The sequence below is a fragment of the Manis javanica genome, chromosome 7 (genome assembly GCF_040802235.1).
Source record: "Manis javanica isolate MJ-LG chromosome 7, MJ_LKY, whole genome shotgun sequence".
In the NCBI taxonomy this organism is placed as follows: domain Eukaryota; kingdom Metazoa; phylum Chordata; class Mammalia; order Pholidota; family Manidae; genus Manis; species Manis javanica.
The window spans coordinates 7746080-7772008 of NC_133162.1; the positions used below are offsets into that span (position 1 = coordinate 7746080).

General features: G+C 47.1%; 1 protein-coding gene across 3 annotated transcripts in view; it reads left to right on the forward strand.

Annotated features, from left to right (window-relative positions):
* CPXM2 (carboxypeptidase X, M14 family member 2) overlaps positions 1-25929 on the forward strand; it is a 114398-nt gene that overhangs the window by 77740 nt on the left and 10729 nt on the right. For all 3 annotated transcript variants that reach the window (XM_017676177.3, XM_073240169.1, XM_073240168.1), the window contains 5 exons: positions 7448-7536; positions 14407-14530; positions 15678-15874; positions 16860-17039; positions 21729-22026. In XM_017676177.3, coding sequence (XP_017531666.3) covers positions 7448-7536; positions 14407-14530; positions 15678-15874; positions 16860-17039; positions 21729-22026 — 888 coding nt within the window. The remainder of the gene's footprint in view (positions 1-7447; positions 7537-14406; positions 14531-15677; positions 15875-16859; positions 17040-21728; positions 22027-25929) is intronic.

The window sequence follows — 25929 nt, forward strand, 5'->3', positions numbered from 1 at the left end:
CTTTTGTGGCTGATTCATCCTAGAATTGCAGTCAGGTCCCACCGGCTGCCATCCAGGGCCTGCTGGGCTTTCCTGAGCCCTCCGCATCTGTACGCACAGATGTAGGCAGTGTCTGTGAGGCCCCCTTTGTGCCAGGCCAGGAGGCTTGCTCTCCCTGGTCGCGCTCAACACAGCCTTGGTCTGCTTGCTTTAAAGTGCAGGGTCATGGTCTCTCCTGTGGGCAGGAATTCATCTGTTGTAGGTAAGGGGCAAAGGGCAGTCTGTGAGAGTCTCATGAAATAAATATTTCCCTGTGAAGTTTTTCTCGGAGTATATGTGTGTTTGAAGACAGGTCCTTAGGGCAGTTTGAACACAAAGACAGAGTTACAGTGTGAAACCTGGGTAGATTGCAAGTTTGAATTTGGACTGGTTCTGTTTTATAACCCCAGATATTTAGGGGCATTTTTCTTCTAGAATTTTCTTTGTGGTAAGCCCAGAGAGGAGCTGGCCTTCATGCATGCTGGCCTGTTGGTCACCTCCAAGGGCCCAAGGTGACACAGGGGCCCCCAAGCACATGCGGATAGATGACCTTTGCTCGTTGCCCTGTGGCTGGTACGGTTCTTCTGTGCAAGTTGATGAGGCCAAAGGCACAGGCGAACCAACCAGCTCAGCCACTCAAACCCAACATGACCTTGTGGTCTAAATGCAACCGCACAAAATCTTTTTCCTGGAACTCTTGTTTATGAAAAATTCATTTAGCTTTCCTTCTACCTTTTTGTTCTGTCCTTAACCATCTTCCTGTGAACTCTCAGATGGGGGCAGAGGAAGGTGTTTCTTTTTTAAGACTTCATGAGTAATGTTTCCAGAAATTTTCGAACTGGAAATTGAATTGCTCTATACCATGGTCTATAATTCAGATTTTTAAAGCTCAAAACTAAAAGAACGTGGCAAGTATTGTTTAATGATTATAGTTCAGTTTTGCAAGATGGAAACATTGTAGAGCTCTGTTTCACAGCAGTGAGACTATGCTTAATGCTCTTTGTACTCTTAAAAATGGTTAAGATGTAAATTATATGTTATATTTATTTTACCACAATTAAAAATGTTTTTAATTCAAAAAAATACTGTTCATTGTGTAAAAAGTAAAAGAAAGCCCTCATCCCCAAATTGGAATGGATTTATCCATTTTAGACTAAGATCAGAAGCTAGGGAGAGCTTCTTAAGATAAATTTTTAATAGTGAAGAATTCAGGTTAAGATGCACGCCAGCTGATTTCAAGACCTCAGCACTGGTGATTTCCAGATGTTTTGCGCTTGCAAACAATCCTGCAGTGTGTGCTGCTGGGTTCGGAAAAGGGCCCCACTGTGTTGCACGGGATTTCCGCACAGGACTGTGCCCCCTCCTGGGAAAGACCCTAAGGGTAGGGGGTGACAGTGGGTGAGTCCCAGGAGCTGCTGCTCAACAGCTTCTGTTGTGAACATGTGACTCTGACCTCGCCGGGCAAAGTCAGCCCTCCTCCTGCCCATCCTCCTGGCCACCAGGTCTGACAACTGCCCTCCCTCTGCCCGGTGCTGGGGTGTCCAGGGCTCTTGAACTCCGCTCAGAGGACCTTGTGATGAGCCAGTCTGGAAAGGAGCATGTCTCCCTCCAATGGAGGAGCTCCTGAAGGTGGTGCCCCCGATGCAGTCCCGGGGGCGGGCCGGGGCCAGGTGACATGCTGCATTTCCTCCCAGTCATAAATCACCAAGAAAATCTTCTAAGACCACTGCCCCCCTGCCTATCTTGCTGAGCTATGTTTCAGCTGCCCCACTCCCTCTCATCTGGGGTCGGCAGAGCTGTGGAGATTTTAAATCTCTTTATTTGCCACCTTCCACATTTCTTCAAAAAGTCTGGCCACAGTTTGTAAACCCTTTTGGCCTATGGATTTGATTATTGATCTGGGTCCAGGTGTGGCTTTGAGAAGACAGGAATCAAGAGGATGTCACAGAGGTGCTGCCTGTCTCCCTTACTGAGGCTCCCTTTTGCTAAGGGTGAGGCCTTCAGCTTCTTGATGAGAATATAGGAGCTCATTGGGGTTAACTGTATACAGCCACCCCCTTGCTTCCTTGTTTGGCCTCATCTGGTCTGAAAAAAGAGATGAATTTATGCCCCTGTCAGGGGAAGCCTGGTGAACAAAAGGGGCACGGGCTGGCTTAAATCAGATCTGGGTTCAAATTCCTCTTCTGCCCAGTGGGAAGTGTGGTCACCTGCAGCTTACAGAAATACTCTGTGCTCCACTTTCCTTCCCTGTACAACTGGGGAGTCCTCAACTCCTCCACCACCCTTCCCTAGACATCCCAGTGAAAAAACTCCAGCCTTGATCATGTAGCATTGGAAAGCCCGGGGCCCCCCACCCCAGTATATCTGGGGTACCTTGGGTGGTTAACTGCACTGTCCAGGGGGTCATTTTCTACCTCCTGCTTCTCATGCCCATCGGAGCATAAAGGGGGCCCCTTCTCAGAGGTCTCCTGGGCCATTGAGAGTGTTGCATTTTTTGTAACCAGCTTTTCCTAAATTACTTGATTGGAATATCCATCCATCCATGCATCCATCCATTCATCCATCCATCCATCCATCCATCCATCCATCCATCCATCCATCCATCCATCCATCCATCCCTCCCTCCCTCCCTCCCTCCCTCCCTCACTCATTCATACAGCTAGCAGGGAGTGCCTTTTCTAAGGCCAGGCCCAAGGATTCCGAGATAAGGTGGGCATGACCAGGCTCACAGCCTCACAGCATCGTAGCCAGGGACATGTGCTGGGCATCCTTTCCCTCAGTCAGTCCCTCTCCCTTCAGGGGGATCCAGGAGCCTTGCAGGCAGTAGTCTGTCCCCCTGTGACAGAAGGCAACTTGCCCTTTCTGAGTTTAAAAAAAACGTGTAATTTCTCTTCTTGGTCCAACTTCCTGCCCAATGTTGATTATCTTGGGCAACTGTAAAAACAGCAGCATTCTTGAAAAGTGTCTTTCCTGATAGTTCCTCCTGTCAGTCAGGCTGCCAACTGGCCCTGGAACTGTCTGGAGAAGCAACTGCAGCCAAGAAATCAAGGGGACTCTGGACCTCTGCGTGCAGCACAGTGGCGATGTTTCCTGGTAGGGTCATGAGAAATGGGGGCGAATGGAGACAGGCATGAACGCTGTGCTGCCTCCACTTTGGAGCCACGTAGAGCTGTGGGTTTGATCCTTTGGCTGCCTGGGATCCGGCTGGGTTCTGCCAGGGGGTCCTCATCTCTTTGCTGCTCCTGGAATGGCCTTGACACAAGAATAATCTGATGGGGTCAGGACACAGGTGACTTCTTTCACCAAGGAGCCAGCCGTTTGCAGAAGGATTTGGTGCCCCGTGTGCATACGGTACCAGGTCATCTGGGCTCAGGGCTCACGCTGGGGCTGTTGGTGCGTAGGGAGGTCACAAGGCCATAGCGGCAGGCATGTCTTGGGAGAAGAGGAAGGTAAGGAAAGGCCTGCTGTGGCTGTGTGCTTCCGGGTCCTCCTTAGTCCTCCGACAGCACTTTAAGGTCACCAGTTCTTTTTTTTTTAATGAGGCAAAACTCCCAAAACATATAATTAACCATTTTAAAGTATGCAGTTCAATGATATTTCGTGTGTTCACAGGGTTGTGCAAGCACAGCTCTCTCCAGGTTCGGAACCTTGTCACAGGCCCATAAAAACACCCTGGACCCGAGTAGTCATTCGCCAGTCGCCCTCCCCCATCCCTGGGAACCTCTAATCTGCTCTGTCTCGTGGATGTGCCTGTTCTGGATAAAGCATATCTAAGGAATTGTGAGTCCGGTGATTTTTGATTGCAGGGGGGCCCTTTCCAGCAAAGGTAGCCTCTCCTCTGCCAGCCTCCTCTGCTCCTTCCGGGCGAGATCGCAGCCCAAAGGCGGCAAACAGCAGAGCAGAACAGCCCAGGAATCTTGTCCTCTCCTTGGCTTCCCAGTAGCAAGGTTTGGTCTGGGATTATTACTGTTCTCATCCAGAGTCCTGCAGAGCGAGCCGGAGCCTGACACGGGACGGGGAGAGCGGGCGGCCGTGGCAGCGAGGAGGCGGGGCTGTTCCTTGGCTGGTGGAGCACCTGACCTCCGCTTCCACCTGCACGCGGCGCTCTCCCTGAGTGTTCATCTGTGTTCATGTTCCGCCTTCTAGTAGACAATAGTCATGATGGCTCAGGGCCCACTCAAGGACTTCATCTTAAGTTGATTACTCCTGTAAAAACCCTCTTTCCAAATGCCGTCACATTCCGAGGTACTAGCGGTTAGGACGCCAACATTTCTTCTGGGGGTGCATGATCCAGGCCAAAGCGGGCATCGGCAGTAGATGAGTTTGGGCAGAGCAGGATTTCTGGTAGTCAAATAAGAGATGTAAAGTTGGGCAGACGGTTTTAGGTTTATGAGCCCTGCTTGGAGTTTGTCCCCATAGCTGAGGTGTTTGGGAGCCATCAACCGGTTCTCAGAACATAGGACATACAAAGCCGCCACATGAGAGCAGCAGGAGCCCGACTCTCCAGAGCTCCGTCTGTGAGGAGAGTCAGCCAGCACTTCTGTTTCAAACGTCAGAAGTCCCACTCACAGGAGCTTAAGGGGACAGGGGGAGGAAAATTTTGGCACCTGTAAATGAAAAGCCCTGGGGTTGGAGCTGACGCGGGCTTCAGGCAAGAACAGCCTGTTATCTCAGTGCCTGCCAGGTACAGCCAGGGCTCCCCTTCTCGCTGTCTCACAGATGGGGAGGTCGGCCACTAACACCCCAAACCCGCTCCTGCCATCTCAATGACTCCAGCAGGAGAAACTCTCTCCCTTTGGCTCTGGGCAGAAAGTCATCTGATGGGCCCGGTGTGGATTCTGGGTTTGGGGATCGTCTCTGAGCTGGTGACTAGGGGCAGAGGAAGTATGTGTTTTACTTGGCTGGACCTGGGTCACATGCCCATGCCTCTGCATGCCGGGCATGGCAGTTCCACTGAATCATCCGAAATAGATTCCCCACAGGAGGAATCTTTTGTCCACAGAAGGAAGACGGGGACAGTGGGCTTGGCCGGCTGGCTGTGTGTGTGTAGACTCGTAGACTCGGGCTCTGGGCGGGTGGGCCTGGTTTCCACTCATCAGTCCTTAGAGTGGTGGGCTCTAGGTAGGTTCTCAATACAACTACCCCCAATCAGAGTAAGCAGACAAGTAAAGAGATATTCAAAATGTGGGAGGCTGAATGTTGTAAAAAATACTCATCTGTGATTCTGAGGCAGTTCTGGAACTTATTTCCATATCCTTAGACAGATTGATTAGTCGTAAGGAAGGAGGATGTTGCCAACCATGGGCTCTTTTTTCATTTCTTCAATCCTTTTTAAGAACTTTGAAGGCATGACTTGTTTGTGAGGACAAAGGGGGCTTTAGAGAATATTGGAAAGAGGCCCCCAGGACTTGGGGGTTGTCGCATAGCTCTTAGAAAACAGCATGTAGGTAAATTAATATGAAAAATATGCTTTACCTTTGCTTTGAAACAACAGGTTTGGAAATCAGAGAGAAGGCAGATCTTCTGAGGGTGTGGTCAGCGCACTCACCCAAAAGGGAGAAGCTTGAAAAATAATTGGGGGACCTTTGCTAAACCTAAATTGCCTCCTCTTTTCTTTCCTGGACAAAATGCCAGTTTGCCTTCCCACATCATTTCCTTTTCAACACAGTATTTGTTTCTAAAAGTATTACTAGCAAGCCTTTTGTGAGTATTAAAAACAGTCTTTTCAGTGTTTGGGTCAATGTGATTTTCAAGTCATTGCCTGTGGCCTCAGGTCTCAGGGGGGGTTCCTAGACTTTAAGTGAACCCTGGCAAGTTCGGTGTGGGCATCACGGCCTGTGGCTGTGGAGATGCAGACATACAATCAGTTCAGTGGACCACAGATGTGTGTGCTGTGTGCTGAGTACCTCGTCCCACTGGCAGTGTGTTCAGTACTTTAACACAGTGCTTCTCAAACTTCCCAGCCTGTAGAGTCAGCTGGGATTTTTTTTTTTAATGTGGATTCTGATTCAGCCGGTCTGGGCTGGGTCTAACCAGCAGCCAAAGTGCTGGTCCACGGACTGCAGGTGGTGGCCTGCGTCGGGACTTGCTGCCCCAATGCCTCGGGGGGCAGGTGCTGTCCCTTGCATCACCTGCTGCCGCCACCTCCGGAGTCACCCTTTCAGCCACTTGCATAAAACCTGTAGTGGCTGTGGTTCTAACTCTGCTTACATGGCTCTAGGACTAATATTGTTCTATCTAAAGCACCATGTTCTCGCTTTGTTGGAGGGGGACCTGAGCTCCCCCAGACGGAGGTGTCACGAGGCCGGCTGAGGGTCTGTAAGCCTCCCTGCTTTACGTCCGATCAGGAGCGGGACCTCAGGGCCCACTGGGTGCTCCCTTCCCACTTACCCTCCTCAGTTTTCCTCCTTCCTGGTCTCTCCCTTCTTCTGAGTGTTCTTTATTTTCATAATTAAACAAACAATACATGCTTATAGATATTGAAGAAAAAGAAGTCAGTTTACACAGAAGAGAATTGAGTTGAGAGCAGATACCTCCTCCCTGGCTGCCTGGACCCCAGTCTCCAGAGGTCACCAGTGTTAGTATGCAGTAAGTGGGTGCTCCAGCTCCCATGATAGGAACCCCGGCTCCTGCTGGCTTGGTGATTAAGGGAACTCTTTATCTCATGGATTGGAAGCCCCAAGGGAGGCTGATCAGGATCCAGGGTTGCTGCCTCAGTAGCTCCTGATGGAATGGGGTTGGTTCTCTCTGTCCTCCACCCTGGAGAGATCCTCGCTCACTCATCCTCTGCGCCGTTAAAGTCTTCCCTTCAATCTGGACCCGTGAGCATGGCCAGATTCTGTGTCTGATCAGCTTAGACCAGTCACATTGGAGCCTGGAGCTGGGAGGCGAGGTCTGCTTCCTGGAAGGGGAAAAGGGGGGATCCCCAAACAACACGGGGCTTCTGTTAGGAAGGATGGAAGTGGACTGAATGCTGGGTAAGCAACTGCTGTGTCCACTACAGTTCCAGAAATTTCCATTTATGTGTGTTGTTGTGACAATTTGTTCATTCACTTATTCATTCCTGCAGTTCGTGCTGACAGTTTGGCAGCCGCAGAGATTATCCCAACTAATCCGAGCAGTAAACCAGAAGGGAAGTGCCTTTCTTTCCTCCGTTCATGGTGAAGAAACTAAGGCGAGACTTCTCCGACGACATACCCACGGTCACAGCCCCTAACTAGAAGAGCAGAGATTTGAACCCAGGCATTCAGGGGCATTCGGGCTCCAGGCCCATGCTCTTCACCCCTGGCTAATTCTTACTCCTAAGATGCTTCTTGAAAGTTGTCTCTCTCACCCCTGTCCATGTCTCCACATGAATCAAGCACCTAAAAGAGCCACAACAAGTAATAGGATGATGTGAGTGAATTCAAAACCATATTTCTGTCCCTAGATCCAAATAATTATTATCACCGGCGGAATGAAATGACTACCACCGATGACCTGGATTTCAAGCACCACAACTATAAGGAAATGCGCCAGGTGAGGTCCATATTTGTCAACAAGCATATGTCATGTGCCCAGCAGTGTGCACTTTTTTCCCCAGAATTAGGATGACGTTTTTGGGATAGGCATCCAAATGATCGTTTTGGTTTGCTGAGGCCACACTGAATGCTGTGGTTATAAGGCTGAGAGTGCCCCTTGGGGGCTTGGGTGACGGAGGAAGCCTGCCTCGCCAGCAAGAGGTTGAAACAGAATTCAAACCCCAGACTTTTCTGGTTTAATACTCTAGTTCTTAAGAATTGCTGTTTGAGGGGTAACACTGATTTGAGGATGGTAGTCACGTGCAGAAGTTGGAGAAGAAAAAGAATCTAGAATATCACTTACAGTGGTGATAGCAGGAAGCCCTCCTACAGAACCTGCATTAATTTACCTCCCTGAGCAATTTCCCTGCATTGATGTGGTTGCCCTCCACCCTCCCTAGGTGGGCGGGGACAGTGTTGTCCTTGTCTTACTGATGGGAAAGCTGGGTCACGGAGGGAATATATCACACTACTCATTGTTATTTAGATTCTCTGACTCTCATTCTCGGTTGCATATTATCATCACCTGGGAAAATTTGGAAAAATGTCTGTATTGGAACCCCACCTTGGGCCAGTTAAAGCAGAAACCTTAGAAGAAGGGCCTGGGCATCTAAATGTTGAAAAGCTCTCCTTGTGATTCTCATGGACAGCCAGGCTTCAGAACCACCGGCTGAAACCTTTTGTAGCTCGTAGCTCTTAGTACTGTTAGGAAAAAAGATGACCGCAGGTGAGACTCCCCCCAGACTGAATTACAGAAACCAAGTAATTCTGGGCTGTAGACAGCATTTGCATACTGGGTATGGAAGGGAGCAGGGACCATACATTTATTAGGACAAGCTCATATATAGGGCAATATATATATATATATATTCTATGTAATATGTGTATTATGTATAACGTAATATCGGACAAGCAGTTCCTATGCTGGGTGCTCTGCCTGTGAAATCCTGCTCGTGTTTGCCCCCAGCATGGTGCCAGAAGGCTCGGGGAGGTGCTGGCAAACCAGAAGTCCTTGGGTATCTAAGAATCTGCTTGAAGAGATGGAATAAATGTAGATGTTCTTACCAACACGTTTACAGAACAGGGGTTCACCAAGAGCAGATTAACATGGCTCAAAGCAAGGGAACACTGGTGCTGAGGGAAGGAACCAGCTGCCCGGTACAAGCACAGGACACGTTCCTGAGGTTGGAGCAATCAGGCTGAGCCCCGAAGGTTCTCAGCCTCATCCCAGGGAATCAACAAACCCAGTTTGTCTCGATGTCATTAATTTGAGATACTCACCTCCAGCTTCCAGACACCTGTCAGCACAGACTTAGAGGCAGGACGAGTTAAAGAAATTGTCTTGCTGCCTTGCTCTTCAGAAATGAGGATAATGTGTTTGGACTTGAGGTCTGTGAATCATTCTGGCTGCTCTACATTCTCAGGTATTTATATGACTCTGCTTAGCATTCCATTTCACAGAGCACTGGGCAGTAATTCAGCTTTGCTCCCTGGACCTCTCAGGACTTGTTTCTGAGTCCAGAAATTAGACAAATATCAACTCATTTGGTGCAATTAATGCCAAAAGCAATATACCTGAATGCATTTTAAAATGAGCCACTGCACAGAGCCCAGGTAGCTAGTATCTTTAAATAGTTGCCCTCCGTGGAAAACCAGGGAGCTTCTCACGTAAGGAGAGCTAGTGCAGTATGCTTCATGACCCCAGGGAATTCTGCTCTCCATTAGTTGGTGGGTGCTAAGCTAAGAGGAACCTTGACATAGTCAATGCAGACCCTGCAGGTAAGGCTAGGTGACCCCTCCCAGGTCCCAGGGCCCCACAGCTCTCAACTGGAAACTGTCCAGGGAGCACCCATCAATCCTGAAGAGTGTGCAAGCCAGAAGTGATTTGCCTTTTGCATTCCTGGCTCCTGGGGATGAGAAAGAAGCCAGCATTTATAGCAATTCCCCGTATGGAGTCTGCTAGATTACTGTAGAAATCTTTCTATTTCAGGGGGAAAAAAATGTTCGTTTATCCTAGGATTGAAAGAGACAATTCCAACAAACAAAAATATGAGAAACAGCAGCAGGAGCGAGAAGAGAGAAGAGAAAACAGAAAAACGTACTGCATGGGGGTGGAAGGAGGAGATGAAGGGAGAAGTTGCACAGACGCTGGTTTTATAAGGCAGGGCAAGTTCGTTTGTCTGGGGAGTGCCGCAGGCCTTCACAGCATGTCCCCGTTCATCGCTGCTCGGTCATCTGTTTGTCTGCATGTATGTGACGTGTCTCCTCTTGGGATCATGAGGGCAGAGACTGTCATTGTATCATGAATGTATAATGTGTACTAGATAAATAAGCACATTTGAGGTCACGATGGGGACATATTTGGGGAATAAGAGAGAGAGGTGACTGGCCTGGTTAGCCAGGCTTAGGAAGGGCTTCGGTGGCAGGCGGGGTTACCCAGTGTCCAGGGCCTGGGCAGGCACAGGCAGAAGGGAGGGCACACTGGCAGCAAGCACGGCGAGAGCAAAGGGTGGAAGGTGTGGCGGTGGGAGCCTGCAACATGTTTCTGGAGCAGGTGGGAGTCTGCTGGGCGGACAGGGCCCCGAGAGCCAGGAGGGGCTTCTGTCCTGAGCCTGAGAATCAAAGGCAACTCTTTACATGTGCTGTGTGTCGGGGAGGTCAGTCTGGAGGTTGCATGGAGCAGAGACTGGTGAGCAGGGCCACAGCCCCTGGGAGAGGGACCCACCTGGGCGGGAGGATGAGGGGAGAGGCATTTTGGGGGGGACTGGCTAGTCCTAGTGACCTGCTGGAGTGAGCTGGGGGAGAGAGAGGAGAGGGGTCTGGCAAGCTTCTGAGGGGGCTGGGGTACCATCCACAAAGGGAGGGAAGAAGTGGCTTTGAGGGGAAAGTTCAGGTTGTGACCTTGGTTTGGGGCATGGCATGGGCAGCTCCCAGGGGCGCAGGAGGTTCTGTGTGGTTTGGCCGATGATCAGAGTATGGTGCGGTAGGAGGAAGGCAGCCAGCTAAGGTATCCCTCTCCGGGGCAGCTAAGGAGGGTCTGGGGCATCAGGCTGCGGGGCCGAGGCTGAGACTGCTCGCCTGTGCATGCCCGGCTGCCCCTGGGGAGATGATGGCAGCAGGAATCCAGGGCAGGGTGGATGCCTGCAGATAGTGCATGCCCAGCCCCACCCGTGGGGTGCCTCCTGCCATGATTCTCTCCCCGCTCCCTCCCTCTGGGAGTTCTTTCTGCTTCAGCACATGCAGTATCTGTTTCTCAAGCAACCGAGTAAAGACGGTGGAAGAGGGCTTTTTGTCTTTTTTTTTTAACATTTAATGCACCAGACAGACAATATTGTGTACACCTCAAACACAAACCAAAAGTCTAAAGGTGAATCCTTCCCTAACCCACTACCCTAAGAATCCCCAGTTTACATTTTTCCCCATTTCTATCCAGGGTTTGAATTTCTATATTCACAGAATTCATATAATTTTGATCAGGGGATGGTTACAATTTTGCCCTGCTTTTCTCAGCCAGCAGTAGCCATTTTCCATGCTGTGTTCATAATTGTAATGGTGATGCTGCAGAAAATTCCAGTAGATGGATACATCATAGTTTTCTCAGCCATCTTCCAGCTTGGGAGCATTTGGATATCTCCCAATTTTCCATGAAGACTGAGAAAGCTTGAATCGTGCAAGAAGTGTCATCCTACATATAATTTTACCTTTCTTTATGAAAAATTTCCTTCTGATACATTGCTAGAAACTGAATTATTAGAAAAGGGAGCTCTTCCTTCTGTTTCCTTTAGGACAGAGGGAAGTAAGAGAGCCTCAAATTCGGTTGATACAAGGATGGCAAAGTTTATTCTCATCCCAGAGATGAGGAAACAGGGTCTTAGTGAGGCAGAGAGCCCTGCAGACCCAGGTGCTCCAAGGCGATGTTGCCCAGCTGTGGTTCATTACTGCTCCCCTAAGGAGTCTTTGTAAACACTTTTCCTAGTTATCCTCCACCCATTATATTAAATACTAGGGATAAGATTTTGTTGGGTAGAGTTTAGTTTTGAAGGGCCACAAAGCATTGTCGTATCTAACTTAGCCCCAAAGAACCAATTTTGCCTCCCTGGAGTGATACCCCCTGTTGAGAATTTTGCTCCAAGGCCGGGAGGAAGTTCTAGTCCTTACTCTGTGACTGTCAAGATGCAAACATTCACTGCTAAGATCTAAACTCCACACAAGTATCAAAGTGGATCACCACCCAGGCCCTTGATGGAGAAACCGTGCTGGCCTTTCAGAGGCCCACTGTGCAGAGAGAATTGGAAAGAACCTTCACAAAAGGAGGTTCTTCAAATGTGTGCATTCTCATTGCTGTGTGGGGAAATGATGCTTGTGACACCACAGTACAAGGAAGGAAGACATGGCTGGTATAAAAATGGAGTGTCAGTGGATAAAGTACAGAGGTGACTGATGACCCACAGCTGAGAGTCATCTCATAGTGAGAGACTGCATCTGTGGCTGGGCGTGCATCCCAAGGAAGATGATATTTGTCTTTTCCAGAGTCAAGGGCATGGTCTCCAACACAGGTGGCATATTTCTGCAGCCATTAATCAAAAGGGGGAGGATGGTGGGCACTGAATGACAGCCAGGCTCTGTGCTCAGTGCTTGTGTTCACTGCCTAGTTAAGGATGTGCTGAGAGGCTGTCTGCAGAACTAGTCATTGATCTGAAGGCAACACAGCAAATCACCTGCTGATCAGGATTCGCTGAGGTCGATGTTGGCAGCTGAGAATGTGCAGTCAGCAGGGACTAACTAGTACACAGGGATCCGAATCAGATGCCAGTTGTGCTGTGCCATCTTTCTGAATAGTCAGAGTGACTAGCAAACAAAATGGGCAGCAGAGAATTGCTGGTTTTCACTGCTGCTCTGTCACAAATAGGTTAAGAGTGAGAGTCCAAAGCCCTGGCTCAACCTGTACCAGCTGGGTGACCCTGGACAAATCACTGTATGTCTCTCTGAGCCTCAGACTCCACATCTGTAGAATGGGGACAGTCCCCTCTGCCTCGTTGTCATGATGGTGAAGTTTAGTAGAGAAATAGAATGTATTATTACTGCAATTGTGAACATCACTAATGACATTATTACAGCGTCTCTCATGCTGATGATTTCAACCCTACAACATGTATCCCTTGTGGCCCTGGGTGTTGAATCCGTTTTCCTTGCAATGCTGTTTCTTACTTAGGGTGGGTTTCTGGTTTGACCCTCTTGTGGACAAGATTTTTTTAGAGGCAGCTTTCTCTTTCTCTCACATGGATATTGTGACACGAAGTGAGTTAGCATAAAATGAGGCACGTCCTCCCCAAGGAGCCACAAGAGAACTGAGCCTGGATGGCTGGCCAAGCTGCACCTGTGCTGTCACAGGTGTGCCGTGATAGCCACGCCATGGCAGCCATCAGTCCCTCCCTCCGTTCCTGTAGAAATGCTCAATGATGCTCTTGAAGCGCACTCACCCGGGCACTGCAGACCCATGTGATGAAAGGCAAATGAAATGCACTGCAATGTGACGACCGTGTCAGAAACTCTACCTAGTACTGATTTTCTAGTTCTAGGTTTTAACACACCATAAAATTGGCAAGAGATTTGTTTACTTACAATTTACAAAGACATTTTATGGATAATTTATCGACCAAGAATTTTTTGAAAGACGATAGAGCACACTCAGGTTTACGCTGTCCGCCTGTACCGTGTCTTTCTCCAGCCACCACCACGCAGCCTCCCGCTCAGGTTTCTAAAGGAGGCAGCCCTCCCTGATGGATGGATGTCCATCCTCCCTGCTTCCGCAGCACCTGCTCCCCTCCTGGCTGTTATTTATGGTCCTGTGAACGCTCCTGCCTCTACCATGAGCATGGTGGCTAGTCTGGTGCCTGGCTAAGATGTCCTTTGAAAGATCTTCTTTCACTTCGGGATTGCTAAACAATTGCACTCAGCAATTCAAGGCTATTTAACATCTCACTTACGGGTACTCAGAGATCAGAGGCAAGGCAGTCTCTGGGGAAGGGGTCTCTGTTCTCTGTCCCTGAGGGCGGCTTATGCTCCTGCCACTAGCAGAGTCCTCCTTCCCTCCATGGCAGCTATCTCATTCCTGCGCACTAAAGCTGACTAACTTTAAGAGCAGAATTTAGCAAACAACATTTCTATTTCAATTCCTTGTTGAAGCCTGCTTTCCCCACCCTTTAACTGCATGATTCCCATTATCATGGCCTTCCCTTATCCCCTCACGTAGCATCAGTGCATGCGGTCATCATATGACTCCCCTCTCTTGTTCTCTAAACTCTAGGAGGGAGCAAACAGTGTCTTCACAATCAAGGGAGATGATAGGCACAACCAAGGGAAGTGATAACCACAACCAAGGGAGGTGCTAACCACAATCAAGGGAGGTGATAACCACACCCAGGGGAGGTGCTAACCATACCCAAGGGAGGTGCTAACCACAAAGGGGATGATAACCACAATCAAGGGAGGTGATAACCACACCCAAGGGAGATGATAACCACCAAGGGGATGATAACCACAATCAAGGGAGATAATAGCCACAACCAAGGGAAGTGATAGCTACAACCCAGAAAATGAAAATCACATCAAGGGAATTGATACCACAACCAAGGGGTGTTGAGAGGATAGGGCAGAAGGGGCACAAGGAAAACGTTCCAGGCAGAGGAGATAGCACTGGTGTGTGGGGAGGGTAGCTGCACAGGGGGACTGTGGGAGGAGGTGGCCGAGAGCTGTCTTCTTGGGAGCTCCATCCCTGCTAATGCATAGTCATCATTGCTTGAAGCCTTACCTCCATTTTGTCTTTCAGTTGATGAAGGTTGTAAATGAAATGTGCCCCAATATCACCAGAATTTACAACATTGGCAAGAGCCATCAGGGCCTCAAGCTGTATGCTGTGGAGATTTCTGACCACCCCGGGGAGCATGAAGTCGGTGAGACTGCTCCACTTTGATGTGCCTGTCCCTTCATGTCTGGTGCCTCCTTAAAGAGTGAGGACATGGCTCTTCCCTGTGAAAATATTCCTGGCACAGGGCAAGAGCTCTCCATGCGCCCACTCTCACAGTCTGTGAAGTTTGGTTTTGTGAACCTCTTGACTTGTATTTTGAGCTGTTGACATATTTAAGCTAGAAATACTCACTTTTTCTCCAAATGGACCATATGAATTCTGTACTCCAGCTCTGAGAACACTTATACTAAACAAAGAAGTGGCCAGAGTCAAGATTGAGTCCTTTTCCTGAAGAAAATTCTGGACTTCCTGGTCATTTAATGTCTCAAGTTAGAGGAGGGTCCCTAAATGATCTTTTATTTCAGTTCTGTTTTCAGGCATCTCCTATTTTCAGTCACTTCCCATTTAGTCACTCCCAAAACTATGTTCCCCTCCAGGTCAGAGGGCCTTCTGTGATTTTCTTTTTGGTAAAAATCTGTGAGTGCTTTAGAAATCCAATGATATTTAAGTGCAGATGTTTATCTGATTCATTCAAGTCTAACATTCATCAGTATTTCAGGGGTTTCTCTCAGAAGTTCCTACTGAAGGGTCACATTTCCTCAGTAGTGGAAGCTCTGCCGGTGAGGCAGGAAGTGCTGTCGGCTCATGCCCAGCACTGGCCACTCCAACATTGAAAAGCTCAGAGGCAGCCTCCTTACGAAACTGTATCCCTGCTGATTTGCCCTCTGGGCTTATATTTATTTATCTTTGTGTCCTTGTAAAATTGACTGGGAAGTTCCTTTGAGAAAAAAATTGCCTCCCAAAAGAGAAAAGTAATTGTGGCTTGTGTTTAATTAGTACATTTTAAGCCCTATGCACTGTGTTATATTACCTATTCTTGCTAAATACGAATACACATTATTTCCCTGTGGCTGGTGTCATCGAAGACTTTTCTAGACGTTTTCTTATTTACCTATTTGGGAATTTTAAAAAAATTTTACTGATACAACTTTGAAGGTTTATTTGAAAGAACAGAGAGGCCTAAAACTATAAGTTTATATTACTGAGAAGTTTTTCTTCCTAACACACGATAAGAGCTGTTTTGCTAGAATCATCTGATAAGACCCTGCATCTGTTCCTGTCTTTGAGTAAAGGTGAGCCTGAGTTCCACTACATCGCAGGGGCCCACGGCAATGAGGTGCTGGGCCGGGAGCTGACGCTGTTGCTGATGCAGTTTCTGTGCCAGGAGTACCTGGCCGGGAATGCACGCATCGTCCGTCTGGTGGAGGAGACCCGGATCCACATCCTCCCCTCCCTCAACCCCGACGGCTACGAGAAGGCCTACGAGGGGGTAATGCTCCACCCCTCTTGCATGCTGGGCTGTCCGCTGATTCGATTTCTACACGACCACCTTCCTTTTTGAGTGCCTCTCTGTGGATGCAGGGAAGCCGGCTTAGGAACAATGCAAAGCAGGCTCGTGAGAATTATGGGACCCTGAGTGCTGGGCATGCTAACAAACTGGAAAAAGTACATGTGACGACAGTAGAGTTGAATAGTAATAACACCTAGCATTAATTAAGCACTTAAGGCACACACTTCACCTTGATTATTACCTATAATCCTCTCATCAGTCCTCTGGAGAGAATAGTTTTGTTATTTTGATGTATTGTTTCTATTTCACATTCTACTTATGATGTAGAATTCTACATTGTAATAGGTTACATGTATAGGTCACACATATAGAATATAATACATATGTATAGAGTTGTGTCTAGAGTATAGTTAGTATTATCTGGGAGTAAAATGGAAAACTATACCTAAAACTATGGTGCCTATGAAATGCAAGCCTTATGACACAGAATTTTGGTGTGTTTATTGGTACAAATGGGTAGGGATTTTCAGGACCAGTTGCAATACCAGTTGGTTAAGGATGTATGAGCCAGAATTGTGGGCACAGCAGGGGGATGCATTGATTGTGGTGGCTGTTGATTTTGCAATGATGGACTCTTAAATTCATTTCTATAGGATTTTCATCTGACTAGTGTAGAAGCTGTCAGAGGAGAGAAGAGGGGAAGAAGGGACCTTGCACATTTTGAGCACTGCCATGCAAAACACTCTATATTGCCTCTTTGGAGTGATTTGACTGTATTACCCATCATCCCCCTAATATTAACAAAAAATGTTTCAGTGTTCTCTTTTGGGTACCATCCCTGGCTCAGAGGATGTGTGGAGGCTTAGAGACACCCAGGTGGAGATGGAGATGGAGGCCTCTTGTACGAGAGCGCCAGCACTGACCAGAAGCCTGTGGGTCCCTCACATTCTGAATTGTCTCCCAGGGCTCTGAGCTGGGAGGCTGGTCTCTGGGACGCTGGACCCACGACGGGATCGACATCAACAACAACTTCCCTGACTTAAACACACCGCTCTGGGAGGCAGAGGGCCGACAGAACATCCCAAGGAAAGTTCCCAATCACTATATTGCAATCCCTGAGTGGTTTCTGTCTGAAAATGCCACGGTGAGTAGAAACACCCCAGGATCTTCAGAGTAGCGGAAGGCCAAAGTTAACAGCCACTGGTATTTGCAGAGAACATGACATTTAAGAACCAGACAAAACCGTTTTTTCGTTCATGTTTTCTCCAAAAGCATGGAGTTGTACTAGACAGTTAACCACCTTTAAAATTGGTATTTGAGAAGATTCTTCACAGAGAAATCAATAAAGAGAAATCACTTTATATCTTTATATTTCTTTCCAACCACATAGTGCTTCAAACAAGAAAGAAAAGACCAGCTTCCCCTGAATTGTGCATGTTCCTTACTATCATTATTACCCCCATGGTTAGCAGAGCTATAAAACTATCCTTGGCCCTGATTTCTTGAGATATATAGTTTTTATTTTAATAAGTTCCCCTGGATTCATTACCTGTGGTGCTTCTTCAGAAAGGAAAAAGCAATTGGATGAGAAATGCTTCCCCTAAATTTCCTAAGTCTTGTTTCACAAAGAATATGTTGTGGAAGAAAAGTTTTCACAAAACTTCGCATGCTCCCTTTGCATCCTCTGCCCATAGTAACCACCTCCTACCCCCTGGCCTTTGCTCATATGGGCCAGAGGTTGGGCCTTGACTGCTGTATAAGTTAGGGTTAGTTTCAGCAACAACAGAAAAACCATAGTACTGTTGGCTTAATGAGGGAGAAGGGCCCTGGAGCAGATGGCACGTGGTCAGCCAAATAGAAGCCTCATGGCTACCGGAAACCAAGAACTCACCTCCTTCTGCCTCCACCATGTCAGCAGCTGATGCTGCACCTGGCATGTCTGTGGAGGAAGAGGAGAGAGAAAAAAAGAAGGTCTTCCTCTCTTAGATAATTCAATTACCTTTAAGAGGCACTCCTAGAATTCCTACCGAATACTTCTGTTTAAATCTCACTGGCCAGAATTTAGTCAAAACATAATATTAACCCAGTGCAGGGAAGGCTGGGAAAAGCTGTATTTTAGACAAGCCCATTGCACGGTCCATTCCTGAGGAATGGAGGGAGATGGGACAAATGGCTAGAGGGCAGCTCTCTGGCCCAGCCTCGGAGCTCCACTCACGGCATGTGCGTACCACCTACTGGAGGAGGGCCGGGGTGGTTGCCTCATTTGGTGAAGCACAGGCCAGTGTCACCCAGACCGTCAAGAAGTCAGTTAAGTGACGGAGTCCAACAGTGGTGCCTCCATGTGGTTTAGTCAGGGTGCCCAAGGGCGGCTTATGGGAGTAGAGGATTCAGAGCCTCTGGGTCTTCTGAATCCTTTGTCATGTTTTCTAGTTCCATCCTACAAAATCCCCCCTTTTTTCAAACTGACATACTAATAATACATGGTAAGGCTGAGAATTCAGTGATGTAATTTCAGAACCTTGGACAAAAATTGGAAAATGGTTGCCAGCTTTCTTAGCCCTGAGGCTGTAAGAGATAAGTCTTCGAACACAGCCATAGAAAGTCCTTAGGTTTCAGTCTTACCTTTAAGGCTAGAATTTCATTTTTTGAGCTTGTTCTTTAGATACACAGGGAGACTTACGCAAACCCCCATCACCAATACTTTTCTCAGCTATGGATAGGTTAGTTAAGAAACCAGCAAAGATAAAGATATGAATAACAACAAGCTTGACATAGGGATTTAAAAGAATTCTATAACCAACAGAGAGTACATATTCTTCTGAATAATCCCTGGAGCATTTTCAAAAATTGATGATGCTCTGTGCTGTAAAAGAAATCTCAGAAATTTCAGATAAGAGTCAGCTCTCACCACCATACAACTAAATTAGAAGACAGAAAGTAGATTAGTGAAATTAATATACTTATTAGTAAATTAAAGAAAGAAAACTTCTAAATAATAAGATTTTTTTTTAAAGACCATCCTGGCAATTAAAAAATAATTAGAACTCAGTAATAATGAAAACCTCACATATCAAAATTTGTGGCATGCAGCGAAAAACAGTGCTTTCAGGAATTTTATACCTTTAAATGATTATATTCCAAAAGAGGAAAGGCTGAAGATGAACTAAAGAAGCAAAAAGATAATGAAAAAAAATATGCCCCATAATGTAGAGTGATTGTGATTAAAAAGTAAGAGCAGAAATCAATGACATGATAGAAAACAAAGAAAAAACATGAAGTGATTTGTCTGCAGAAAGAAACACTTGATATAATTTAATAGTTATTCACAGTAAAATCTCTTAGTGAAACTGTATAATATAGGTGATTAGTTCCAGGGTGAGAAAGGCTATTTTAAATGACATTAATCATAAAATAAGATTAATAAACTCAACTACATCAAAATAAGAAAGCCTGTTCATCAATGATTTAAGAAACTATGAGAAAAGTTACAAACTTAGGGAAGTTTGCAAATTATATAAGTGGAAAAGTATTAGAATTTTTAAGTACTTAAGGAATTACAAGAAAAATATAAACAACTCAGTAGACAATGAGTGAAGGATAGAAGAGGAGGATGGAAGAGGAAATGTGGTTAATATACATGAAAAAATGTTCAGCCGAACGAATGCAGATAAGAACATTTCACACCCACGGATGGGTACGATCAAGTCCAACAGTAGCCAGCTGTTGGAGACGCTAGGGACAGGGGATTTCTTACACATTGTGGGTAAGAGTGTAAATTAGTACAGTGACTCTGGAAAATAATTTATCTTGTAAAATGGAATATGTATATGTCCTGTGACTCTGCACTTCCACTTCTGGTGATTCATACAAGATAAATTTCAGAAGACATTACAAGAAAGTTCAAAGCAACACTGTTCATTATAGCAAAAAGTTGAAAATTACTTATCTGCCCATCATCACAAGAATGGATTTAAATGATGAGATCTTCATATTAAAGAGAAGACTGAACTATGGCTTTATGCAGCAACACAGAGAGTCTTAGAAATGTAAATTGGGTGAAAAAATATTGCAGAAGACGGCAATCAGTATGGTCACCTCCTGCCCCCTTTTTAGATTCAAAATCAAATAAAATCAAATAATATATTTTTAGGCTCACACACCGAGGTAAATAAAAGATGGAGAATCAGAATGATGTCATTGAGCACAAGAGGTAACCTCTGAGTGGGAAACAGGAGAAGAATGGGTCAGAGGGAATCACATACATGCACAGAAACTGTCAGTACTGGTTCTTGGGATGGATGGTGGTTTGACAGATGTTTATCACATGGAAATATATGAAAGCAGAGGCCCACATGCGTGAATAACAATACTGTGTAATGAGCTAAGTTGTGTGACTGGTCAAATGGAGGGCCCCTAATGTGTTCAGGAATAAAAACAAAAGCACAACTTCATGAGTCCTATCAAGTCAGTTTCACTCCTTAATCAACCTTCTACATGGCACAGTTACACCATTTCCAATGTTCATTTCTTTTCCATTATCAATTTTGTTCTTGAATTATCCTCCAAGGATCAGTAACATGGTAAATATCTGATTCACTGATTAGCGTTTCACTACACCAAGCTTCCAACTTTAACTTCTGACATTGTCGGTTCTCTTTCCTTCTTTTTTCTTTCTTTCCTTCTCTTAACTTTTTATCATTAAAAACTGTCCGGCATACACAAAAAGAAAGCTGTAAAGGACCCCCAGGGGCCCCCCTCAGCTTTGGCGCTTACCAGCTCACGCTTCATCTACATCTTCAGGCACTTCCTCCCCGAGAATATTGAAGCAAATCCCAGGCACTTGCTTCCTAAACATTTCAATAGTATCTCTTTTAAAACCATTACCATTATATCAAAATAAATTATTTTCTCAATATTATAAAATGTCCAGTGAGTGTTTGCATTTGCCCTGTTATTGTTCTGACTCTCTCACAGTTTGTTTCAATCAGGCTCCAACTAAAGCCCATTCACTTTGGGGTACAAATCTTTTACCTCCTTTAAACTATAGGTTTCTCCCTTATCACTTTGTCCTTTTCCCTTGCACTTTTGTTACTCTTGTTGCTCTTGTTTATCTTGTGACAACTAGATTACAAACCAGATTGTCCGGTAGCATGTCCTGTTGTCTGGGAGCTTGCGATGCCATATTCCTCTGGATTCAGGCTGGGCTAGGCTAGATAGACCAGGGGTTGGCAAACCCCAGCCTGTGGGCTACCTCCTGCCCAGGCCTGTTCTGGCAAATGGTGTTCCCCTGGAACACAGCCACACTCAGCTGCATGGGGTCTGTGGCCCTTCCCTGCTGTAGTGGTGACATTGAGTAGTTGCAGTGACATTGCGTGACCCTCAAAACCTAAAATATTTCCTATTTGGCCACTTACAGGAAAAACTCTGTTGACCACTGGACTAGAGGCTTGGTCATATTCGGGGTTGGTATTTTTGGGGGGCTGTGTTCTTCTATCAGGAGTTACATTGCTTGGTCATACTTTGTGTGGTCTGTAACCACTGAGGAACCTACCTGACCCTTAATTCACTGGAATTGCAAAGTGTTGATTAACTCTAATTCCCTCTTTGCGCATTAACTCGAATAGCCTGTGAAAAGAAACTTCCCTTTTCTTAATCCATTATTTCCATGAAATCCAGTTTTCCCAGAACAAATTTTGAAATTCCAAATTTTGCTACGATTATGCCATAAAATTATTGTTTTTGCAACTCTCCTTGTTTTTGGAAAGCCGGGGAAAGAGAAAGCAATGTCCTTACTTAATTTATTGAAGTGTTTTTAAATCTGGAATGTTCGCAGGTGGCAGTGGAGACCAGGGCAGTCATAGCCTGGATGGAAAAAATCCCCTTCGTGCTGGGCGGCAACCTGCAGGGAGGGGAGCTGGTGGTGGCGTACCCCTACGACATGGTGCGGTCCCTGTGGAAGACGCAGGAGCACACCCCCACGCCCGATGACCACGTGTTCCGCTGGCTGGCCTACTCGTACGCCTCCACACACCGCCTCATGACCGACGCCAGAAGGAGGGTGTGCCACACGGAAGACTTCCAGAAAGAGGACGGGACTGTCAATGGGGCTTCCTGGCACACTGTCGCAGGAAGTAAGTCTGATGGGCCTGCTGTCCTCTGGGGCCGAATGGTCACGAGCTCCCTGGGAAAGGCAGGGCCCTGCAAACCACGACCTCGCAAACCTCCCTTTACCGCTAGTACCTGGATCATAGCTGCCATAGTCACCCATGCACAGGGGCTGGCACTCTCCCTAGCTGCCCCTTGCATCCTTCCCACAGTCTTCGAGGGTGTGGGGCCTCCTCCAGTTTATAAATGAGATAATTAGGGCTTAGACACAAAGGGATCTCTCCCAGGGAGAAGGGGACAGAGCTGGGCTCTGCTGGACTCTGGTCTGCTCCCAGCCACTGAGCTATTTGGGTTTTTTAGGGTCAGAGGTGGACAACTGTAGGGTTAGGGGAAATAGCGCCGGAAAGGAAACACAGTGAAGGGGCGGAGCACATGGTGGTGTTGGCCCTGGGCCAGGGCTTTTCCCCAGACTGCTCCCACTGCGGGCTGCCCTGTGCGGAAGCCTGCAGACTGGCGGCACTCATTGTGCACTCAGGTGTGAACCTTGAGCTGCAGGTGTGCCCTGAGGCCAACGTGGTGAGGACTCACAAAGCTCCCACCTGTGGGGGGTCAGTGGGCCACCTCCAGTTATGCCAGGGTACCTGGTAGAAGCACTACTAAATGCCATGCGGGGAGGATGTGGTATTGCTCCCAGCACCCACACTGGACCAGAGAGGCTTCCTTCCGGTGGTGACTTCAGGAATTCCTTTGCAGCAGCCACAGAGAACCCAGCGGCCCAGCTTTCAGGATAAGCACTTTGTTTCCACCCGACCCAGGGCTCCCAAATGAGGAGGGAAGAGGATGTCAGCATTACGTGACGTCCCTCTTCTTGGGGATGGCAAGACCACAACCATAATGCTCATTTCTTATTTTCTTGACTTTGTGGGCATTGGGAAAACTACTGATAAAATTTGAAAAATGTGCCATTCAAATAGATCTGGGTCTGAATTCTATTTTACCACTTAGATGCTGCGTGACCCTGGGCAGGTTGCTGTACCTCTCTGAAGCCCTATATTTTTCTTTTGTAAAGTCAGCTTGAGGAGGAGGAGGAGAGGGAGGATGGTGAGGATGCTCTGGGACGGTTGTGAGGCTTATGTAGGGACAGTCGTGGGTGTGTTCTATGTCATAGAAACAGTTATGGTAAGTCCCATCCCCTGCCCTCCCCCCTCTTCCAGGAGCAGGCTCACCATGAAGCCTCTTACGATCAAGTCCTTATTCTCTATTGTACTCTTTTAATCAACTTCAGTATAATTTTACTTGGCTAGAGATTCAGCCTTCACATACTTTTTAGGTGTGTTTCCACCCTTGGGAAAGAAGAAATTAAAAAGTAATAGATATATTTGTTCCTGTGGCCATTTTAAAACATGTACAGAAAACTGGCCAATTTTTTCTTGGTTGCATAGCAAGCAGAAATATTTTATGTATCTCCTCCTGGTTTTACTCTGCAAAGTAAAAAAATAAATGCAAATCTCATCAAGAAAATTTCCTGATGGCCAAAGAGCTTTCTTGCTTTTCATTTCTGGCCCTAAAAAACTATAATAACCTTTATGTGAAGTATCTGTTTGGTTTTGATGGCTGCTGTGACTAAATTGGGTGTGGACACAGCTGGATTTGCCAGAGTCAGGTCAATAGTAGCGTTTTGAAAAGTTGTCTGCTGCATAATCACATAGGCAGCATTGGATTTTTTTTCTATCAATTATATTTTCCATTATTTCGGGGACACCATGTGGTGGCTTGAGCCTTTTTAATCATCCTCCTGGCCGTGTGAGGAAGTCTGCAGATTCATTTCTTTGCAGATTAATGAAACGCGACTTCTGATTTCCTCCCTCCCCCTGCCCCTCCTCCGCTCCATCTTTTTGTTGGGTTCTTGCCCGCTGGTGAGCAGTGACTGACAGGCGTGGTTAATGGAGAGAGCAGGGCAGTAGGGAGCAAGTTCAGTAAATCCTCCAAGTGAACCTCTTCAAACATGTGCACGTTCTAACTCCAAAATAATGGAGATGTACCTCGGCTGCCAGCCTGCGCCTTGTCCCTGATGATGAAGGCCATTGTTATGATAGTTCAGGCACCCAGAGCTTTAAGGAACGCACAACTCCACATCCCATATGAAAGCATGTGACAAGAACAGATGCCAGGCAAAGAGAGCACGAAGGAGAGGCTTGCTGTCCCCAGCCAGGACTGAAGGCTGTGAAGAACTCTCTGGGTCACATACAGCTCCTTGCCCACACGTTTCTCTTTTGAAGTCATTTATTACCAAGTATCCTTAGCTTACAACCTTCACCAAAGAGCTGGGAGTCAGCAGCAAAGACAGCCTGGCTGTGCACTTCTGCCACGTGCACCTGGTTTCTCATCATTTCGCCAGTTCTCTGATCACTGCTAGGGTCTAAAGACGTGTATTGCAAAATGGCAGGCCCACTGCAGAGTTTTTAGATATCATATTTATTTATTTCAGTACTAACAAGGCCTAAGAGACTAGGAATAATGAAAATGTTACATTCACAGAGGAGCCCAGCACTCCCAGGATGTCACAGCTGTGGTGACTAGTGGCCATGTCATCCACCAGCCCCCCTGTGCTCTCGGTAAGTCCATGCTCCAGGCATGAGTGCATCAGTTGACCTGGCATTTTGACCACGTTCTTCAACCAGACCAGGCCTCTGCGAAGGATTCCCCATTCATTGGACACAGTCCCACCCTTTATATTCCACTGCCCTCAGCTGTTCTTGTTTTATCTCGAATGTGAAGAAAGTCCTGTGGCTGATGACATGGGAATGGTACAGATCTGGAATCTGGTAAGAAGAGTGTGTTTGGTGTCATTTGGCCTGTGATTTTAGCTGTCAGGCAGCAGATTGATACAGAATTGCTGTCGACACCCAAAGCCATGGTTTTTAAATAGACATTTAGGCTGAGCAGTGCACCATGGCACCTTTTGGCAAGCTAAGTGAGAAGAGAGGAAGAAGGAATGGTGACTCCTGGTTGGAGTGCGGGACCTATCTCAGTCAACACAGAGAGAACTGTTCCCTCCAACTTCTGCTGTCTGTAGTCCTGCCCCTCAGAACCCACGGAGGGTTTGTCAGAGGTTCATCCTGGTAGGTCATGCAGGGCACAGCTGCAGTGCGTTCTCGCTGATCACCCTGTTCTCCAAAAGCAAAGATGTTGGGAAGAGAGCTCCTGGAACGTTATGCCATCTGACATTCATTTACTCATCTAGGAAATACTGGGTACTGTAGAGCGTTGAATGGTGGCCTCACAAAATATGTTTGCTTTCTTATCTCCAGAACCTGTGAGTGTGACCTTCTGTGGAAAATGGGTCTTTGCAGGTATTATTAAAGGTGTCAAGATGAGGTCATCCTGGATTAACTGGATGGGCCTTTAGATCATTGACAAAAGTCCTTATAATGGGCAGAAGAGGAGAAGACACAGACATGGAGGAGAAGGCCGGGTGAAGACAGAGGCACAGGTTGGAGTGAAGCAGCTACAAGCCAAGGAACCAGGGGCTACCAGGACCAGAAGAGGCAGGGAAGGGCCCCCACCTAGAGCCCTTGCAGGGAGCGTGGCCCTGCTAAGCCCTTGATTTTGGACTTATGGCCTCGGAACTATGGGAGGGTACATTTCTATTGTAAACCATCAAGTTCATGGTCATTTGTAAGAGCAGCCCTAGGAAACTACTCCAGGGCCCCAGCCCCGTGCCAGGCTGTGCGCTTCATCCTGTTGTAGACATGCCAGGATGTGTGTGGCCCATCTGCTTTCAGGCTCAGTGGGCGAGTGTGCTCGCCCTGCAGCTCCCATGCAGCCATGCCGCATTTGGAAATGAGACCAAGGTCTCGGCATCGCACACACCTAGGTTCTAACCCTGACTCTGGCTCTTTCCAGACCCATGATGCTGTATACATTTT